We start from the raw sequence: 21,060 nt of genomic DNA on the forward strand, positions 1-21,060 counted from the left end.
TGAAGCTCAGTAGTAAAAGGGAGGAGGAGAAGGAGGAGGAGAGGAAGAAGAGAAGGAGGCTGAGGAAGAGAAGAGAGAAGAGATTGAAGCTCAGTAGAAAGAAGATATATCTATGTACTTGTCATTTCATAACTGCCAGAAAAAGAAGAAGAAGAAGAAGGAGGAGGAAGAAGAGAGATGAGAGGTTGTAGGGAGAGGGAGAGGTATAATTGTATGTATAAATAAGAAGAAGGAAATGGAGGGGAGGGAGAGAGAGTAAAGGAAAGAGAGAGAGAGAGAGAGAGAGAGAGAGAGAGAGAGAAAATGAGAGAGAGAGAGAAAGAGAGAGGAGATCGAGTAGGTACCTACGTGTATGCACTGGTTTATAGGTACCTGCCTATACCTAGGTAGGTAATTTTTCTATTTTTCTTCATACCTCCTTACACATTTTTTCTTACATTTTCTAGGTAATTATCTTTTTGTTACTTTTCAAGACACTTTTATTTCAATTTGTTTCTCTACAGCTTACCGCTGCTTACCTATTTGTAGCTGAATTTGTTAATAAATAATATACCACTACCAGACAAAGTATTTAAGTACAAAAACGTACCTACTCGTTTCTTTTTTTTTTTATTTTATAGTAGCCGAAACCCGTCCCTTCCCCCCGGATTTCTCCTTGGAAATCCTTAAGGCATGGTTCCATTAAACGCTCCGACAAGGTCGTTCACGGAGGCTAGAGCTTTGTGGACCACAAAGAATCAACAGTTAAAAAAGTGGAGCCACAAAAAACGTTCATAATGAGGAAAAGTGTCGTAAGGTGGGGAATAAAATAAAATGAAACAGAGTAGTTGTAGATCAGATAGGCAGCAGAAGAGAATAATAATAAAGGAAGGACGGGCTAAAAAATAAAATAAGTAGGTACCTACCTATGAAAAAAACTCCCTATGGACTAAAAGGGAGGCGCCTTAATTTAACGCGCACAGTCACGATCATCAGGCAACGGTGGAATTTGAAATTGGAAAAATCTGGCAACACTGTAACATGCGCACAACACGTGAAGTTGAAGTGCAAAATGCAAATCGCAAATTTTTCGAAATTGAATTTTTCTCTGAAATGTAAGTGGTGAGTGAAAACTTAAGTTTTCTTATCAAGAGAACTCTTTTCAGTTGTTTTACTCTAGCTGTGTCATTTTCAAGAAAGAAACACCATGAAGCAGCTGTTGCAGTTTCGCCATAATCTGCTCAGAGTTCACAGTCGATCGGGATACATAGTTCTGTAAGTTTTTTTCTCCGGGGTGCCAAAATTTGTGGACCTCTAGAAGATCAGGATCCAGGAAGGTGGACTTGCCCTACTGCCATTTGATTAGGTTCCTCTAAGGCTAAGCTCTGATTTCAGCAGTGATATGAGGGAATTCTTGCTGTCCAACCAATAAGATTTCCAAGTACTTTCATGGGCTCAAATCATTCCCTTCGATATTATGTAATAAAGCCTGATTTTTCATAAGAACAAACCTCAGGGGTGTAGTGGTTAGTGTGGTGGACTTTGGATCTAGAGGTTAGTGGTTCGAGTCCACGTTCCCGTACTTTTCACCATTTTGCTAGTTTGTAGCAACCCTATTTGTGACAAGCATTTATGCTCAACACGGGACCAGCAAATTTTTCCTTGATATCCAGGTTTCCCACTTAGACAGGTTCAACTGTACTAACAATTTTTTTTTTCCTCACAGGTTACCTGAGGTGCCTACAGCTAATGAGGCCCTCAACAAAATCAACATCACCACTGCTCATGACAAGCTGCCTGCTTACAAGGCAGGATCGCTACTTTCCAAGCTGACTAGTCTAACTATCAAAGGTCCCCTGGGTAACGGAAAAATCAGTGGTCTGTGGTAGGCCCGCCACATAGGTACATTACGGTCAGAGGAAAGGCCTGGCCTACCTTGTCCCGGCCTCTCGAGCGTCCGAAACGTGTGTGTCGGGCCGAGAAAGGAAAACATATGAGTTTAGACGTAATTTGAACATCAATGTTAAGAAAGTAGAAATAAATATAGATAGGTACCTAGGTCTAGGTACTTTAATATTTACCTAGAATACCTAGATGTCTACGAAATACGAAGTGCGTATTTACCTCTTTACGGTAGGTAAGTAGGTACCTATTTTTGGAACGATTGTTCCATTAAACGCTCCGACAAGGTCGTTCACGGAGGCTAGAGCTTTGTGGACCACAAAGAATCAACAGTTAAAAAAGTGGAGCCACAAAAAACGTTCATAATGAGGAAAAGTGTCGTAAGGTGGGGAATAAAATAAAATGAAACAGAGTAGTTGTAGATCAGATAGGCAGCAGAAGAGAATAATAATAAAGGAAGGACGGGCTAAAAAATAAAATAAGTAGGTACCTACCTATGAAAAAAACTCCCTATGGACTAAAAGGGAGGCGCCTTAATTTAACGCGCACAGTCACGATCATCAGGCAACGGTGGAATTTGAAATTGGAAAAATCTGGCAACACTGTAACATGCGCACAACACGTGAAGTTGAAGTGCAAAATGCAAATCGCAAATTTTTCGAAATTGAATTTTTCTCTGAAATGTAAGTGGTGAGTGAAAACTTAAGTTTTCTTATCAAGAGAACTCTTTTCAGTTGTTTTACTCTAGCTGTGTCATTTTCAAGAAAGAAACACCATGAAGCAGCTGTTGCAGTTTCGCCATAATCTGCTCAGAGTTCACAGTCGATCGGGATACATAGTTCTGTAAGTTTTTTTCTCCGGGGTGCCAAAATTTGTGGACCTCTAGAAGATCAGGATCCAGGAAGGTGGACTTGCCCTACTGCCATTTGATTAGGTTCCCCTAAGCTCTGATTTCAGCAGTGATGTGAGGGAATTCTTGCTGTCCAACCAATAAGATTTCCAAGTACTTTCATGGGCCCAAATCATTCCCTCTGATATTATGTAATAAGCCTGATTTTTCATAAGAACAAACCTCAGGGGTGTAGTGGTTAGTGTGGTGGACTTTGAATCTAGAGGTTGGTGGTTCAAGTCCAGGTCAAGTCAAAAAATTCAGTGTAGTGCATAAGCAGGGAATGTCATTTGTGACTAGGGTTGCCAACCGTACATTATTTCCCGGAACAATCCGTATTTTTGTCAAAAATCAAATATTCCACCGGAACACACCTTTGTTCCGTTTTTTTTCCAAATCTATGGAAAATACAGGAACTGACTAAAAAACAAAAAAATACAAAAAAAAGTTTAAAAAGATAGGTAGGTACATACATACAAAAAACACTAAAACCCGTGAGTCAAGTAGGTAGTGTAGTGTAGGTAGTAATGTACTAGTATGAATATATACAGCGTACAGGTGCATGCAGCATGATTCATAAATCTGGATCCCTAGGTGCCTTTGTTCCGGGTAAAAATTGGGAAATCCGTATTTTTTCACCATTTTGCTAGTTTGTACCGTATATGCCGAAAAAAAAGTTGGCAATACTTAATGACTACCTACATATGTACATACTTATCGACTACCTACATACATACTTCTTATTGACTACCTACATACATACTTATCGACTACCTACATACATACTTATTGACTACCTACATATGTACATACTTATCGACTACCTACATACCTACTTATCGACATCCTACATACCTACTTATCGACTACCTACATACATACTTATCGACTACCTACATACATAATAGTGCTTATTTATACTGCTCGCATAGGACTGTAAAAGAAGAAGAGAAGGAGGAGTCTGAGGAGGAGAAGAGAGAGGAGATTGAAGCGCAGTAGTAAAAGGGAGGAGGAGAAGGAGGAGGAGAGGAAGAATAGAAGAAGGAGGCTGAGGAAGAGAAGAGAGAAGAGATTGAAGCTCAGTAGTAAAAGGGAGGAGGAGAAGGAGAAGGAGGAGGCTGAGGAAGAGAAGAGAGAAGAGATTGAAGCTCAGTAGAAAGAAGATATACCTATCTATGTACTTGTCATTCCATAACTGCCAGAAAAAGAAGAAGAAGAAGGAGGAGTAGGAAGAGGAGGAAGAAGAGAGAGGAGAGATTGTAGGAAGAGGGAGAGGCATAATTGTATGTATAAATAAGAAGAAGGAAATGGAGGGGAGGGAGAGAGAGTAGGAGGAGAAGAGAGAAGAGATTGAAGCTCAGTAGTTAAAGGGAGGAGGAGAGGAAGAAGAGAAGAAGGAGGCTGAGGAAGAGAAGAGATTGAAGCTCAGTAGAAAGAAGATATATATAAATCTATGTACTTGTCATTCCATAACTGCCAGAAAAAGAAGAAGAAGAAGGAGGAGGAGGAGGAAGAGAGAGGAGAGATTGTAGGAAGAGGGAGAGGCATAATTGTATGTATAAATAAGAAGAAGGAAATGGAGGGGAGGGAGAGAGAGTAAAGGAAAGAGAGAGAGAGAGAGAGAGAGAGAGAGAGAGAGAGAAAATGAGAGAGAGAGAGAAAGAGAGAGGAGATCGAGTAGGTACCTACGTGTATGCACTGGTTTATAGGTACCTGCCTATACCTAGGTAGGTAATTTTTCTATTTTTCTTCATACCTCCTTACACATTTTTTCTTACATTTTCTAGGTAATTATCTTTTTGTTACTTTTCAAGACACTTTTATTTCAATTTGTTTCTCTACAGCTTACCTATTTATAGCTGAATTTGTTAATAAATAATATACCACTACCATACAAAGGATTTAAGTACAAAAACGTACCTACCTACTCGTTTTTTTTTTTTATTTTATTTTATACTAGCCGAAACCCGTCGCTTAGCTCCGGATTCTCAACTCTATTTCTTTACTTTAATCTATTTCTCTTTTCTTCTTCTCATTAATATTATTGTTTCTTTTTTTTATAATTAAGCAAGGTCTATTGTAATAATTATGCATTGTAAAATGTTAAACCCATAAAATACACGAGACCTTGTTTAGACTGCGGGAGTAAAGGGACTTTTCAGTCCTATTCGGGCAGGATAAACAAGGTATATTCTATTCTATTCTACTTTCTCTCTTCCTCAGGTTACCCAGGGTCCCTGGGTCGTCAACCTTCAGGACCCCCTCAAGTCCAAGTTCCTCGAATACTGTTCTGACCGCGAGAGGCGTCGCCTGTTGTGGCATGCGGAGGAGAAGGCGGCGTCTCTTCTGGAGTCGAGGCGAGAGCTGAGCACTTCAGTCGTTCTCGAGGAAATTCGGGAGTACCGCCATTCGAAAGCCGAAGTGTTAGGTGAGTGGAGCTTTTCTTTAATAACAATAATAGTGCTTATTTATACTGCTCGCATAGGACTGAAAAGTACCTTTACTCCAGCAGTAGGCTACTACTATTATTGTGGTCAAATTCTCAAATTATATTGAGGATAAAATTCCATACCTCAGCTGGGATTGAACCCACGCCCTCCTGTTTACCAAGCGAGCGTCTTGACCACTACACCACCGAGGCAGGTTTAAGTGTTAGGTGAGTGGAGCTTTTCTTTAAGTGTTAGGTGAATGAAGCTTTTCTTTCCCCTGAAGCCAGCCGTTCCGAGAACGAACCTTATCCGTTCAGGATAAAATCCGCCCCGGGCGGGAATCGAACCCGCGACCTAGCGCTTACAAGGCAGGCTAGCAACCAAGCTAATTAGGATGGAAAAAAAAACTTGAAATACCTAGGTTCGGTTTATCAACTGCTTTTATCAGGCTGTTAAATTATCGGTCAGTCAAAACACAATTGAATCAATGCTAATTTAACAAGCCAATAACTTAAATAGCCTGATAAATGCTATTGATAAACCGAAGCCTTTTTTTTAAAGAGGTTTGACAGAGGGAACTGTAACTGCTATGGTCTTATCGTCCCGAAATCGAAGAGAGAAGGAAGAATTTTTTTAAGAGGTTTGACAGAGGGAACTGTAACTGCTATGGTCTTATCGTCCCGAAATCGAAGAGAGAAGGAAGACAGGCTTTCTTCTATCCTGTCTTCCTTCTCTCTTCCCCTTTTAAACGTCCCTGTTCATTTATACTCGACTTATTTTTGTATGCAATTATGTTCCGCGTATTATTGTGCCTTATTATTTTTCTTCGAATCATTTATTTGTGGTGAAGCTGACAGCCTCTTCACATTTTTTGTAGATATTACAGCATTACTGACACCCATATTCATGAACGAAAATTCTCGCTCTCAAGAAGTGAATCTAAAACTGTTGGTATAATGGAAAAACTTGTTCTAAGCTGACAGTCTAAATAAAGCACTACTTAAAATCTTAACCAATCAGATGTTTGGAATTGCTGCTCCAGTGCTACTCAAGAGCACTTCGTTTATAAATATGGGTGTGAGAGTAAGAGCCTCTTCACTATTTCTGTAATTTCTATAATTTTTATTTTATAAAGTAGCTACTCAATTATTCTCACCAAGCTGAGTGCACCCCGTATTCCAGGCCCTAAAAAACTTTATCCGCCGGGAATCGAACCCGGGATGAGTTTATTGAGATGAAGCTATGTCCACTGGTAATAACTATTGTGTAAGTGACTTTACTGGGGTGACTGCCTGCCCCGGTGGTGTAAGTGGTCAAGGCGCTCACCTGGTAAACAGAAGGGCATGGGTTCAATCCCAGCCGAGGTATGGAATTTTATCCTCAATATAATTTGAGAATTTGACCACAATAATAGTAGTAGCCTACTGCTGGAGTAAAGGGACTTTTCAGTCCTATGCGAGCAGTATAAATAAGCACTATTATTATTACTACTACTACCTAACCTCTTCTGGACTTTCAACTTAAAGCAACGAGTGTCCATGATAAAGTAAGTCTAATTAATGTAATTATTTGTCTGTTAACAGGTAAACACACAGCAAGCCCTAAGCCAACTTGCTCAATATTATTACCAGTGGAAACGGAGTCGACCTCCCTAAATGTATAAGGCCAGCCACTAACTCTCAGGTAGACCTGACAGGTACGGCTGAACAGGTTCGCCTGTCAGGTCTACCTGATAGTGAGTGGCCGGCCTAAGGAGTTTAAATGTTTTAGGATCTGGGCTTAAAGAATCGTGAAAATTCTTTGTAGCCAATTTAGAAGCACGTTACTATTACCAGTTTAGCACCTTCTTACTTAATCTCCCCCCTTGCTTAGTTTGCTTTAATCAAGAGAGAGAGAGAGAGAGAGATAGGATGTTTTTTTTTTTTTTTTTTTTGATTAGGTTCCTCTAAGCTCTGATTTCAGCAGTGATATGAGGGAATTCTTGCTGTCCAACCAATAAGATTTTCAAGTACTTTCATGGGTCCAAAAGATTCCCTCCGATATTATGTAATAACTAATAAAGCCTGATTTTTCATAAGAACAAACCTCAGGGGTGTACTGGTTAGTGAGGTGGACTTTGGATCTAGAGTTTGGTGGTTTGAGTCCAGGTCAAGTCAAAAAATTCAGTGTAGTGCATAAGCAGGGAATGTCATTTGTGACAAGCATTTATGCTCAACATGGTACTTGCGCAGAAGTCACGTCCGTGGAATATTGCTACCAAAGGAACTGGCACAAACAAGCAGTGACCAGTGTTATTATAGGGTTAGGTTAAATGCAATAAGGAGTTTTCACTATTAGAGCAGTGATTAGTGTTATTATAGGGTTAGGTTAAATACAAATAGGAGCTTTTCTTTTCCACGGACATGACTTCTGCATAGTTACCCTGAACACAATTAAAATTCCTTTTTTTAAACCTGATTTTTCATGAGATAAAATAGTAGAAAGGGAATGAAAATAAATAGGAAGCTAACTGGCACCTGGGTGTACAGAGGTTGTTTTGAACAAATTTCATGCATTCAGCCCAAAGCAATTATTTTCAGCTGTACCTGTCAGGTCTACCTGATATTGAGTGGCTGGCCTAACAGTTAATTTATTGATTATTCAAATCAATACTATGAAGGCTGTAGTGATATGTAAACATGGCGTTTTATTGACCTCTTGACCATTACCTACTAACATACATATAAGACAACATGATCCACCAGTGGTAATTTCTTTCTTTCTCGTAGGATGACATGACCCACTGGCAGTCATTTTATATGTTTCCCATGGGGGCCGTAAATAATGTGGCCCTAGAGCGCAAAATATCTACCAAATTTTGTTGCTGTCTTACATGTGTTAACCCTTTAGTGCACAGTGTTGTGATTCTGCCTCATTTGGAAAATTGACCTAAAGGGGGTTGAAAGATTGAGATAATGAAAATTTTATTTTCCCTTCCGGTGTCTATGTCCAAAGACCTATAACATGCTAAAATTTGAGCAAAATCAATGACCTTGAGCATTAAAGGGTTAAGGTGCTTTTTTTAACATCCCTTAAAGTAAGGTAATGAAGAAAACAAAAACCTGTCTAAGTTGAAACCCAAGGGACCAGCAAATTTTTCCCAGTTATCCAGGTTTCCCACTTAGACAGATTTGACGGTACTAACAATTTTTTTTCCTCCTCACAGGTTACCTGAGGTGCCTACAGCTAATGAGGCCCTCAACAAAATCAACATCACCACTGCTCATGACAAGCTGCCTCAGTTTTGGGAAATCCGTATTTTTTCACCATTTTGCTAGTTTGTACCGTATATGCCGAAAAAAAAGTTGGCAACCCTATGTGACAAGCATTTATGCTCAACACGGGACCAGCAAATTTTTCCTTGTTATCCAGGTTTCCCACTTAGACAAGTTCAAGTGTACTATCAATTTTTTTTCCTCACAGGTTACCTGAGGTGCCTACAGCTAATGAGGCCCTCAACAAAATCAACATCACCACTGCTCATGACAAGCTGCCTCAGTTCAATCAACTGACAACGGAGAAATGTGTGACACTTATGGGACAAAGGATTATTGAGTATGAAACACAAGTACTTGCTGTCGAAGACAGGATCCCGCTAGAGCAAGAAATGATTCTAGCTGAAGAGAAATCCAAAGCAAAAGCAGGACTGCAAGTGTTTAGCAAAATATTTGACTCGATTGAACAATTGAATACACAGTTTGATAACACATGGGCATTGCTGAGGCATTTATATTTTACATCAAAAAATACAATGCCTCCTAATATATTCTTTGGTGAGTGACCATTTGATTGTGTGAGGGAGGATTCATTAACCCTCTAATAACTATGGTAGCAAATATGTCACTTGTTTTGCCAAGAAAACAATGGGAAATAATAAAAGAACAAAAGAAACTTTATTGATACCGAAAAATTTTCATTTGACTACCTAATACAGAACAGCTTATTCTTGAAATGTTTAATTCTTGATCCGATTATGAAATGTTTTATTCATGATCCAATTCTGAAATGTTTTATTCTTGATCCGATACCCTCACACAGAATTTACTAAATTGCTTACTCTATAGAAGGACTTATCCAAACCTGGTCAACCTATAGGTATATCAAATTTAAGGTCTTTTTACTTTTTTGGCCAAAAATATTTTAATTGAGACACTGGTTTAAAGCACTTAAACGCTTGTCACAAATGTTGTGCCCCAAGTAGGTATTACATCTAGATAAATTTTGTGACTTAGACTCGAACCAAAAACTTCGAGATCCAAAGTCCAACGCGTTAACCACCAAGTTTGGTTGACCGAGTGCTCTTGAGTGTGGTTGTGTTTGGGCGAGACTTGGATAAAGGTTCCGCCCCGCAGAACACAGTAAAAAATAAAATAAGATCTAGTTAGGTACCTAACTAGATCTTATTTTATTTTTTAGGTACCTAACTAGATCATAAATACTAAGAAGAGAGAGATTAAGGGGGAGAGAGAGACCGATAAATAATTATTAAACGAACAAGGTATAATATAATGGGTAGGTAGGTACTTCAAATCAGTAGATAGTACCAATGGATCAGCAACCTAGCACATTTTTGTATCACTCATCACTCCTCTGGTAAAAGTAAGGTACATAGTTTGACTCACTTTACAATCAAAAGTAGGTAGGTACAGTAGAACCTCGATGATTTCAACTTCCATTACTTCAACTCCAAATCCATTGTTACTTTCTATTTCTTTCTATCTTTCGAAGGATATCCTATCTTATCAGAGGAAAAGCTCATAGAAAGTGACCATTTCAACCTCGATCATTAACTACCCTCGGTCCCAATTAGTTGAAATAATCGAGGTTCTACTGTAGGTAATTGCAGCTCCTAAATAAGAAGTATTGTGTCTCTTATTGCCCATCTGATGAGGGACATACTACGGGATGGGCATGCTATGACACAGACCACATGTGTCTAATGTAGCAGTTGTTTTATTGCTACAAAATAAAAATGGCAGTGAAACACTCATAGGTACTCAGATTGTGGCTCTGGCCATTAGGGTTTTTTCCCATATTAACCTTCTTTCTTTCTTTGTTCACATTCAGGTTTTGCCAAGGGCAAGCTAGAGGAGTGTAATGAATTTCTCTATCAGAGGCAGCGACTGTTTCAGCTCAAGCTAGATGCTGCACTTAAAGCGTACAATATGCCAATACATAACTTGAATCTGTTGCCCGATGCTCCTCCACAGTTGATCTATGATATGGCCTTGGATAAAAGAGATGTAAGTGATACCTACGACCTACTTTTTTTTATTTTTCATTCTTCTTTTTCTGCGCCTTTTCCCATGTTCACATGGGGTCGGCATTTGTTGTTGTCGGCCTCTAAATCAGCTTTAGAGTGATCACTTTGAGGCCTTTATCTTTGGCCACTTTATTTTATTTTTCATTAATGTTTAAAAAGAGGGGGGCAAAAAACCAAGATGTTAGTCCCCTCTTAAAATAAATGGAAAAAAGAGAGTGCTTCATGTTTCACCACCGTTTTTATTTCGTAGCAATGAAGCTACTGCTACATTAGACATATTTGGTCTGTGTCGTAGCATGCCCATCTCGTAGTATGTCCCCCATCAGATGGGCGATAAGAGACACAATACTTCCAATTTAGGTGCTGGGTCAGCACGAGAAAAAACCCCTTATACTTACCTGCTTTTTTTTTAATTTAAGCAAGGTTTTATTTACTTATTTGTAAACTTTACCTATGAAATATGTAATGTAATGTAAATGCAGTTTCTTTGTGTTATTATGTCACAACTTTGGTGCTCACTGCAGCATTGTAGGATTTTTCCAATAGTTTTTCTTCACCTTTACCCATGTTCACATGGGGTCGGCATTTGTTGTTGTCGGCCTCTAAATCAGCTTTAGAGTGATTGCTTTGAGGCCTTTATCTTTGGCCACTTTATTTTATTTTTCAATAATGTTTAAAAAGAGGGGGGCAAAAAACCAAGATGTTAGTCCCCTCTTAAAATAAATGGTAAAAAGAGAGTGCTTCATGTTTCACCACCGTATTTATTTTGTAGCAATGAAGCTACTGCCACATTAGACATATTTGGTCTGTGTCGTTGCATGCCCATCTCGTAGTATTTCCCCGATCAGATGGGCGATAAGAGACACAATACTTCCAATTTAGGTGCTGGGTCAGCACGAGAAAAAAACCCCTTATACTTACCTACTTTTTTTTTTGAAGTTAAGCAAGGTTTTATTTACTTATTTGTAAACTTCACCTATGAAATATATAAGACCTTGTTTAGACTACGGAAGTAAAGGGACTTTTCAGTCCTATCCCAGCAGGATAAACATTGAAGTTAAGCAATTGTAAACTTCACCTATGAAATATATAAGACCTTGTTTAGACTACGGAAGTAAAGGGACTTTTCAGTCCTATCCCAGCAGGATAAACAACAAACACGTTGTATTCAATAGTCCCACCACACATTCTCACTCTTTGTTTGTTTCAGCATTGAAAAGAAAATGAAATCGGAAGTGGATGAAATGCTCGAGAATGTGGAAGCCGATCTGCAAGACGTCGTAGACGAGGACGATAAAGATAAAGACCCCGATAAGGACAAAGATAAAGACCCCGATAAAGACGAGTCAGAAATGCCGAAAGTGGACTAAAAGCTCCCGCGGAAGTGGAATTTGTCCGCGAAATATTTGTACATAAACCCTCTCCCACTCCGTGTATTATAAAATGTAATTATTTTTGTTTGGCACATTGCATAACTAGATTAGTTTCCAGGCATTCATAGGATTTGTTATGTTATGCACGTTTTTGAAGGGGATTAGGGGAACTTTTTTCATCGTAGATAACTTTGAGGGTAGCTCGCCTACCTTGGAGGTGCTAGGTGGCGGGTTCGATTCCCGCCCGGGGCGAACTTTATTCTAAACAGATAAGGACCTATCATTACCTGTTGTTCTACTTTCCTTTTTTACTTTATTGTCACTCTCTATTACCACCTATTAATTTACATTTCCCTTTTTTTTTAGTTAAGCAAGGTCTTTTTACTGAATTGTTAGTTGTATGTATTATTCTTTAACCTATCAAATATACTTTCCTTATCCTATAGGAAGGAAAGTAATGTAATCGGGTCAAAATTTCGATGGTCAGTTTTTAGTGTTTCATTCTTCTTTTTCTTTGCCTTTTCCCATGTTCACATGGGGTCGGCATTTGTTGTTGTCGGCCTCTAAATCAGCTTTAGAGTGATCGCTTTGAGGCCTTTATCTTTGGCCACTTTATTTTATTTTTCATTAATGTTTAAAAAGAGGGGGGCAAAAAACCAAGATGTTAGTCCCCTGGCGAGACTTGGATAAAGGTTCCACCCCCGCAGGACACTGTAAAAAATAAAATAGGATCTAGTTAGGTACAAAACATAAAAAATAAGAAGAGAGAGATTAAGGGGGAGAGAGAGACCGATAAATAATTATTAAACGAACAAGGTATAATATAATGGGTGGGTGGGTAGGTACTTCAAATCAGTGGATGGTAGGTACCAATAATGGATCAGCAACCTAGCACATTTGTATCACTCATCACTCCTCTGGTAAAAGTAAGGTACATAGTTTGACTCACTTTACAATCAAAAGTAGCTAGGTACAGTAGAACCTCGATGATTTCAACTTCCATTACTTCAACTCCAAATCCATTGTTACTTTCTATTTCTTTCTATATCTTTCGAAGGATATCCTATCTTATCAGAGGAAAAGATCATAGAAAGTGACCATTTCAACCTCGATCATTAACTACCCTCGGTCCCAATTAGTTGAAATAATCGAGGTTCTACTGTAGGTAATTGGTGTAAGTAGGTACCTACCTATTTAAGAAGCACACGCAAACACGTTGTATTCAATAGCCCCACCACACATTCTCACTCTTTGTTTGTTTCAGCATTGAAAAGAAAATGAAATCGGAAGTGGATGAAATGCTCGAGAATGTGGAAGCCGGCCCTGTACATACCTACAAAATGCTGTCACCACTAGTTACCCAAGTGCAGTCATTTTAACTATAACTAAAATCAACTTTTTCATCACTAATTTGATTTGTCCTATTTTTTCCTCAGGTATTCACAATCGTGCAAAGCAAGCCCGTTGCAAGAAGTACAATCTGAAGAATGTGTACAATGCGTGCAAGTCGATGGACGCAACACAGCTGAGCGAGGAACAGCAACGGGTGTTGTCCAAGTATATGCTTGAGAGTAAACTTGCTGGCATTGAACTTGAAGGTAAACGAAACAATTTGAATTGCAAAAAAAAAAAAAAAAAAAAAAAAAAAAACCCTGCACTATTTTAAATATTATTAATATTTATCAATCTTATCATTATTACTTTTATTCTTTCTTTACATACTATTGTTACTGTCAATATTTAATTACTTCTGCTCCTGAAAAATAAATACCTATCTATCATGTAAGTAACAGGTAAAAGATACCTAAGTATGTACACTAAAATAATTTTAAATGTAAATTAGATCAAAAGGTACTTGAACAATATGTAGGTAGGTAAGTAAGTAGGTAACTACATTATTGTACTCGAATTTCTTTCTAGATTACTGAGGGTAGATAGTATTTTAGACCTTTTTTTTCCAAAAAGAAAGTCCAATCTCAGGCTTAAAATTTGGAAAATCATCACTTTCTAATCTACATTTTTTTTCTTTAATACCTACTACCCTTAAGTACCTATGTACCTACCTACCAATTTCAGTCTTTTTCAATCTAATATTTTTTTTATATATTTTCTATTACTTAAGTAGAAAGAATTTTCTACTAAAAAAGAAAAAGTAGGTTTGGAGTGATTTCTCTAGCTTTTGACTTCCTCTTGACTTTTGCCATTTTTAATCTAAGAATTAAACAAAGTACCTAAGTAGATACCAATTATTCATTAATTACTCACCACTATTTTATGATTTAAAACCAAAAAATATTAAATAAGATGGTAAAATAAAAAGAAATTCGAACAATGGTACATTTAAGAAAACATTCATGTGAAATACTTGTTACCCGGGACGATTATTTCTACACCGTTCGGAACTCCGACACTGCACCTTTTTTTACCATTTATTTAAAAAGTATTCACATAAAATTATTGCAATGCATTTAAATCTATTGAGAATTATGTTTTAAGTCCAGAAAAAATGAAAAAGTCACTTGAAAACTCAATACACAGTCTACAAACCTTAGCTACGAAACTCAGTTTCTTAAGGGAAAAAACAGACAATTGTGAAAAAACGTAGGTTCCTCTCGAAGCACAAATTTCAAACTGATTTTTTTCAATGTTTACAAACATCAGCTGATTTTGATGTATGAGAAGAACACAAATCGTCTGAAAAATCGTTTAAAATTATCAGGGGTTCTCAAAAATGGCACGTTTCCTTATTTTTGGCGCTTAAATAAAAAAATGCCGATTTTTGGTACGAAGACGGTGAGTAGGTGTTTTACCTTAAATATTTCACTTGAAAACTTGTTTTTAGTAAATACTTCACCAGATTTATGTATGATTTCCAAGACATTTTTCCTTTCTTTTCTCACAGAATAAGAAGCAAGGTCAAGGGTTTATTTTCCACACCTTTGCTGTTTCACTGAATTTCAAATGAGCTCCTCAATCGATCTCACGAAGCTGAGAGCATATCATGTAAACTTGGAGGATACCAGCCTGAAATTTCCCTTGCCAACGAAATAGCAAAGATTGAGTACGAAGGACATCCACTCGTGATTTTTTTTGTAGCCCAAACCAAACGTCAGCTCAAAGTAATCACCTAGCTAGGGCTGATTGAGAGGCTGACGAAAAACGCCGATCCCGTCTGAATACGGGAAAAGGCGAAGAAGAAGAAGAAGAAGAAGAAGAAGAAGAAGAAGAAGTTTTTCCTAGTAAATAAACATTTTGTATTTGCTCCTGCAGGTTATCACGCCGCTCAACACTCTGATTCTCAACCTCACCGAGCCTCAGTACGGCAAACCCTGCCTGCTCACCTTCAAGCAAGTCGAGAACCTGTTCTTCCACTTTGGCTCCCTCCTACAGCGCTCCCTAACGGCCACCCACTACAGCGACGTTTCCGGAGTGAACAATGTGGAATGGGACAGCGTCTACATCATAAACTACTTCCTCACTCATTTCCTCTACGAGGAGCGCGTTTTCGCCGAGCTGAACTCCCATTTCGCAACCGGGGAGAAGCTGAAGATGACGGACGAGCAGTTGAAAGCCCTCCGGGCCCATAACGCGGGCATTGACGTGTGTTCGGAGCTGTTCAAAGCGAATTTGGACCTCCAGTTGCATAACGGCCCGAAACCTCACTGGTCGGAAATTTCAAGGGAGTTGTACCCGTTGCATTTCGGCTTTCCGATTGATAAGTATTCCAATCTGCCGTGCCGTTTTGTTGAAGTTGGTAGTGGCGACTTGGCCGCGGGCTATTACTCTTTCCTCTGGTCCAAGCTGGTGAGCGCGGACATTTTCTACGCGTTCAAAGAAGACGGAGAAGGCCGATTGGAGGACGAGTCGGGCCGAAGTGATTCGGGTGTTTCCGGCGGGGAGCGGACGGAGCCGAATGTCGGGTCCCGATTGAGGGATACGTTTTTGACGTTCGGGGGAAGTTGTCATTCGAGTGAGGTGTTCCGGAGGTTTCGAGGGAGGGATCCGTGTTTCAAGCCGTTCCTCGATATGTTTAGGTTGAATTAGTCATTTGTACAGTGAGAAGAATATTCCGAAATGAGCTGTGAAGCTGAGAGCTTCTTCGAATCATTGATTTGTGGCGAAGCTGAGAGCCTTTTAGAATCATTTATTTGTGGTGAAGCTGACAGCCTCTTCACATTTTTTTGTGGATATCACAGCATTACTGACACCCGTATTTATGAACGAAAATTCTCGCTCGCAAGAAGTGAATCTAAAACTGTTGGTATAATGGAAAAACTTGTTCTAAGCTGACAGTCTAAATAAAGAACTACTTATAATCTTAACCAATCAGATGTTTGAAATTGCTGCTCCAGTGCTACTCAAGAGCACTTTGTTCATAAATATGGGTGTAAGAGTAAGAGCCTCCTTCACTATTTCTGTAATTTCTATCATTTTTACTCTGCCAATGCCGTCACTGGTCGCTATTGATTTAAAGTAGCTACTCAATTATCCTCACCAAGCTGAGCGCACCCCGTATTCCAGGCCCTAAAAATCTGCCGGGAATCGAACCCGGGATGAGTTTATTGAGATGAAGCTATGTCCACTGGTAATAACTATTGTGTAAGTGACTTTACTGGGGTGACTGCCTGCCTCGGTGGTGTGTGTGGTCAAGGCGCTCACCTGGTAAACAGGAGGGCATGGGTTCAATCCCAGCCGAGGTATGGAATTTTATCCTCAATATAATTTGAGAATTTGACCACAATAATAGTAGTAGCCTACTGCTGGAGTAAAGGGACTTTTCAGTCCTATGCGAGCAGTATAAATAAGCACTATTACTATCCTACTGCTGGAGTAAAGGGACTTTTCAGTCCTATGCAAGCAGTATAAATAAGCACTATTATTATTTGTCTGTTAACAGGTAAACACACAGCAAGCCCTAAGCCAACTTGCACAATATTATTACCAGTGGAAACGGAGTTGAACTCCCTAAATGTATAAGGCCAGCCACTAACTCTCAGGTAGACCTGACAGGTATGGCTGAACAGGTTCGCCTGTCAGGTCTACCTGATAGTGAGTGACCGGCCTAAGGAGTTCAAATGTTTTAGGATCTGGGCTTAAAGAATCGTGAAAATTCTTTCTAGCCAATTTAGAAGCACGTTACTATTACCAGTTTAGCACTTTCTTACTTAATCTCCCCCTTGCTTAGTTTGCTTTAATCAAGAGAGAGAGAGATAGGATGGTTTTTTTTGAAGAGGTTTGATAGAGGGAACTGTCACTGCTAATGTCTCATCGTCCCAAAATCGAAGAGAGAAGGGAGACAGGAGAGAGAGTTACTCCCATATTTATGAACAAAATACTGGCTCTCAAGTGGCACTGAAGCATCAATTCTGACCATGTGATTGGCCAAAATTGATTTCAGTCTGACGAAAGAGTGATAAATTTTGTTCATAAATATGGGTGGGAGAGAGAGAAGAGAGTTTTAAAAAACGCAGTTTTCTTTCTTCTGCGTTTTTATTTTTATTTTTTTTTCTACCCCAACTAGTTAGTACCTTGGAGAAAATATTTTCAAGACTCGAACTTGAATTCAGGGAAATAAATTTAATACCTTCTTGGAAAAAAAGCGAGATTTTTTCAAGCTCCCCATACCTGTCTAGTAACAAGGTCCCCACCCGAATGCCCTCCCAAATACCCAAATAGAGATGTGTAAAGATTCATTGTGCTAAAAAAATGAACTACTCTTTTCAGTGAACTAGATCCTCAAGAGTAGTTCTTTCAAAACTTGTAACTCGCTCTTTAGTTCCCTATACAATAAACAATAACCAGCTGTATGCTGTACGAGACCGAGAGTTTTCTGTCTTTTTCTTTCTACATTTGAGTGAGAGAGATGGCGTTTTTCGTCAAAAATGGCAAATCAAAAATGGATTTTCAGATTGTAAAAAAAAAAAAAAAAAATCGTCAAAAAAAATTTCACGAAAAAACACTCGTACCGGGCCTAAGGCGGGTGAAAAACAGAAAAGAAAAAGATAATAATAAAAGATTCAATTTGAATTCTTTTATTATTATCTTTTTCTTTTCTGTTTTTCACCCGCCTTAGGCCCGGTACGAGTGTTTTTTCGTGAAAATTTTTTTGCGTACCGGGCTAAGGCAGGTGAAAAACGCAGAAAGAACGAAAAAGATAATAATCAAAGAATTCAGAATTGGATCGGTTCTATGATTAGATCTTTTTTCTTCTCTGTTTTCGCCTGCCCTTATGCCCAAAAATTTCCGAAGAGCTTCTTACCGCGCCTAAGTAAAGGCAGGTGGAAAACAGAAAAAAAGGATAAAGAAAAGAATTCTGAATGCGTTTGATATTATCTTTTCTTTCTTCTCGGTGTTTGGCCTGCCTTTAGGCCCAAATTTCACGGAAAGCACTCGGTACCGGCCTAAGTAAGCAGGTCTGGAAAACACAGAAAAAAAGATAATAATTAAAGCATTCAAATTGAATCGTTTATTATTATCTATTTTTCTTCTCGTTGTCGCCGTGCCTGTAGGCCCAAATTTCACTGAAAGCATCGACCGGGGCCTAAGTAAGCAGGTGAAAAACAGAATAGAAGAAAAGCATAAGATAAAAAGAATTCAAATTAATCGTTATTATTATCATTTTTCTCTCTGTTTTCGCCTGCGCTTAGGCCCGGATTAAAAGATCAAATCCGAAATCTGCGAATCGAACTTAGGGTTGACTCGATGAGTCATATCTCCTTGATAGAAAAAACAGTTGAGCGAGAAACTGAGGGCTTGAGAAGAGACTATGAAAGATGCGTCCGTTACGCCGCCTTAGCACCATATGGGGGGGGGAAGTAGTATGGCAGGCCTAAACCTAAACTAGAAACTTAGGCCCGGGATTACGTCCGCTTTTTTGTCTCTCTTTTTTTCTATTATTATCTTGCTAGTGTAACTAAGAAAATATAATAGAACAAAGAAAAGACAAAAAGTGGACGAATGAATCCGGGCCAGTGCTCCACGAAAAGGCACTTTAAAACCCGGGATTCCGTCCGCTTTTTTGTCTCTTCTATTTTTCTATTATTATATTGCTAAGTTAAACTTAAGAAAATAATAATAGCAAAAAAAGACAAAAAGTGGAATCCCAAAGATGAGTCAAAAGTCGCATCTCTACTTTGAACTAAACGTAGTATCATCGTATACAAAGCTCAAAGTTCTGACGCATGCGCAGGAGAAATTCCCCCACTTGATTCTGATTTAAGCTCCTCCTCTTTCTGAGCTTCGAAGTTGTGCTACCAAAGTTAGGTGCCGAGGGTGGGAGACGGGTGGGAACCTTCATGCTAGACAGGTCTGGGAAGCTTGAAGAAACCTCTCGCAATTTTTTTCTTGTTTTTTTTTTCTATTCTAGAATTAGAATACTTGTGATCGACGAAGACTTGAAAAAATTTTATGAAATGAAAAAATTAAAATTGTTATTTATTAATTCAAACGAACATTAAAATTGTGTTTATTATTATTTGCTTTTTTTCAATATGAGATTATGAGGTTGTTGAGATGAGTACTACACTACTACAAAACACTTCGAGCCTCGTTAGTCAAGTTGTTGGTCAGTGAAAAGTTCCGGGTGTGATTCCCGACCTGTGACAAAGGTTGGAAGTTGTACTTCGTTATCCACCAGTGGAATTGAAAGAGAAGGAGGGTCCTGAAATCATAACAGAGAAGTTAGTTTTGCTGCACTACAAAGAGGGCTAGGTTAGGCTAAGCTTTAAAGAGATTAGCCTAGCCTAGCCCTGTGTATACTGTAGGTATAACCATCACTTCAAAGAGATGGTAAGATGAAAGATTTTTTTTATATATATAGAGAGAACTGTAACTGCTATGGTCTCATCATCCCGAAATCGAAGAGAGAAGGAAGACAGGACAGGAGAAAGCTGTTCTTTTGGTTGTCTAGATGGCTAATTTTTTTTAAAGGAAAAATGGTTGATTTTGAAAAAGTAGGTGTCCATGGTACATAGCCCACGGAATGGCCGAGCTCAGAGTGGTTGGTATACCAACTTGGATTTTAAACTGGCTAATCTGGGTTCAGTTCCAGTCAAGACATGGGATTTATCCTCAGTGAATTGGGTACCTACCTACACATCCATCAGTTATGAAGCCTTTCCTTCAAAGTGTGTGTAAATCACAGAATGGTGTGTTGGTGATGTAATGGTTAAAACACTCGGTTCAAATCCCATGATTGATTTTCATCCTTGGCCACTGGGACCATATATTGGAATCAGTTTCAAGGGTAGAAAATATCCAATTTTCTTGCCTGATAATTCCTATGAATTTATAAAGGCATCGATTAGCAGTCCCCGAGCCAGACAGAATAGTCTAGCTGAGGGACTGACAGGCAGATCAGCACAGCATTTATTAGTAGGATACATCGGCTTTAATAAACACCCTTTGTCACTGCAATCTGGTTAGATCCTTTGTGACATCAGCACAGCATCTAGTTGGGGGACTATACATAGGGAACAGACCCCTAACCAGCCCAGCTATGTAGTTGGCAGTCCAAAGGTTAAATGGTTTTAAAAAGATCAAGCCCAAGTCCTCACAACAGTTCCAACTAATGTGACGATTGATTGTGGTTTACAGCAACCCGGTAAGCCAAAAGACTTTCCACAGACCCCCAGCTTCAGTTAAGCTGTTACAAAAACAATTTGTTTGGACATAATGGACTTCCTCTAGACACATTATTTGTTTCTACTGGGATTTGAACCACAGTCTCCTAGGTTCTGGATCCAATGCCTACTATTGTGGGTGAGTTCACCCTCACAATCAATGGTTACTGGTGGCTATTATTGGGCAGTCACCCTAATAATGACAAATGACGATTTTTTGGTTTTTGAAACCCCTACAAAATGTCATGGGTTTGTGGTTCAAAATAGGATGAGTTTAAAAATCAACCTATATACCTACTGCATAAATCTATATGTTCACCTACGTAGGTTATATTCACCTGTAACTACATAAATAAACAGATAATCATAGGTCCATATATAGGTTCTGGACCCAATGCCTACTATTGTGGGTGAGTTCACCCTCACAATCAATGGTTACTTACTGGTGGCTATAATTGGGCAGTCACCCTAATAATGACAAAATGACGATTTTTGGTTTTTGAAACCCCTACAAAATGACATGGGTTTGTGGTTCAAAATAGGATGAGTTTAAAAATCAACCTAG

General features: G+C 38.8%; 1 protein-coding gene and 1 long non-coding RNA gene across 2 annotated transcripts; both read left to right on the plus strand.

Annotated features, from left to right (window-relative positions):
* The first annotated feature begins 1,042 nt into the window (after nt 1-1,042).
* Nucleotides 1,043-1,777, plus strand: LOC113467528. Its single transcript, XR_003391583.1, has 2 exons — nt 1,043-1,254; nt 1,706-1,777. It is a non-coding gene; the product is annotated as an uncharacterized LOC113467528 (long non-coding RNA).
* Nucleotides 1,778-2,512: 735 nt separating this feature from the next.
* On the plus strand, nt 2,513-16,101 carry LOC103509402 (neurolysin, mitochondrial-like). Its single transcript, XM_026823754.1, has 4 exons — nt 2,513-2,724; nt 8,662-9,011; nt 13,311-13,493; nt 15,119-16,101. The coding sequence occupies exons 1-4, from the start codon at nt 2,657-2,659 to the stop codon at nt 15,916-15,918; spliced, it is 1,401 nt and encodes a 466-aa protein (XP_026679555.1). The 5' UTR covers nt 2,513-2,656; the 3' UTR covers nt 15,919-16,101.
* The last annotated feature ends 4,959 nt before the right edge of the window (nt 16,102-21,060 follow it).

The sequence above is a fragment of the Diaphorina citri genome, unplaced genomic scaffold (assembly GCF_000475195.1).
Source record: "Diaphorina citri unplaced genomic scaffold, Diaci psyllid genome assembly version 1.1 scaffold494, whole genome shotgun sequence".
Classification (NCBI taxonomy): Eukaryota; Metazoa; Arthropoda; class Insecta; order Hemiptera; family Psyllidae; genus Diaphorina; species Diaphorina citri.

Excerpts from the sequence above, each read along its gene's own strand:
- LOC103509402 (XM_026823754.1), top strand. The coding sequence starts at position 2,657 with ATGAAGCAGCTGTTGCAGTTTCGCCATAATCTGCTCAGAGTTCACAGT. Across the intron at positions 9,012-13,310 it reads GCCTCCTAATATATTCTTTG|GTATTCACAATCGTGCAAAG; the intron begins GTGAGTGACCAT and ends TTTTTTCCTCAG. Across the intron at positions 13,494-15,118 it reads TAAACGAAACAATTTGAATT|TAAACATTTTGTATTTGCTC; the intron begins GCAAAAAAAAAA and ends TTTCCTAGTAAA.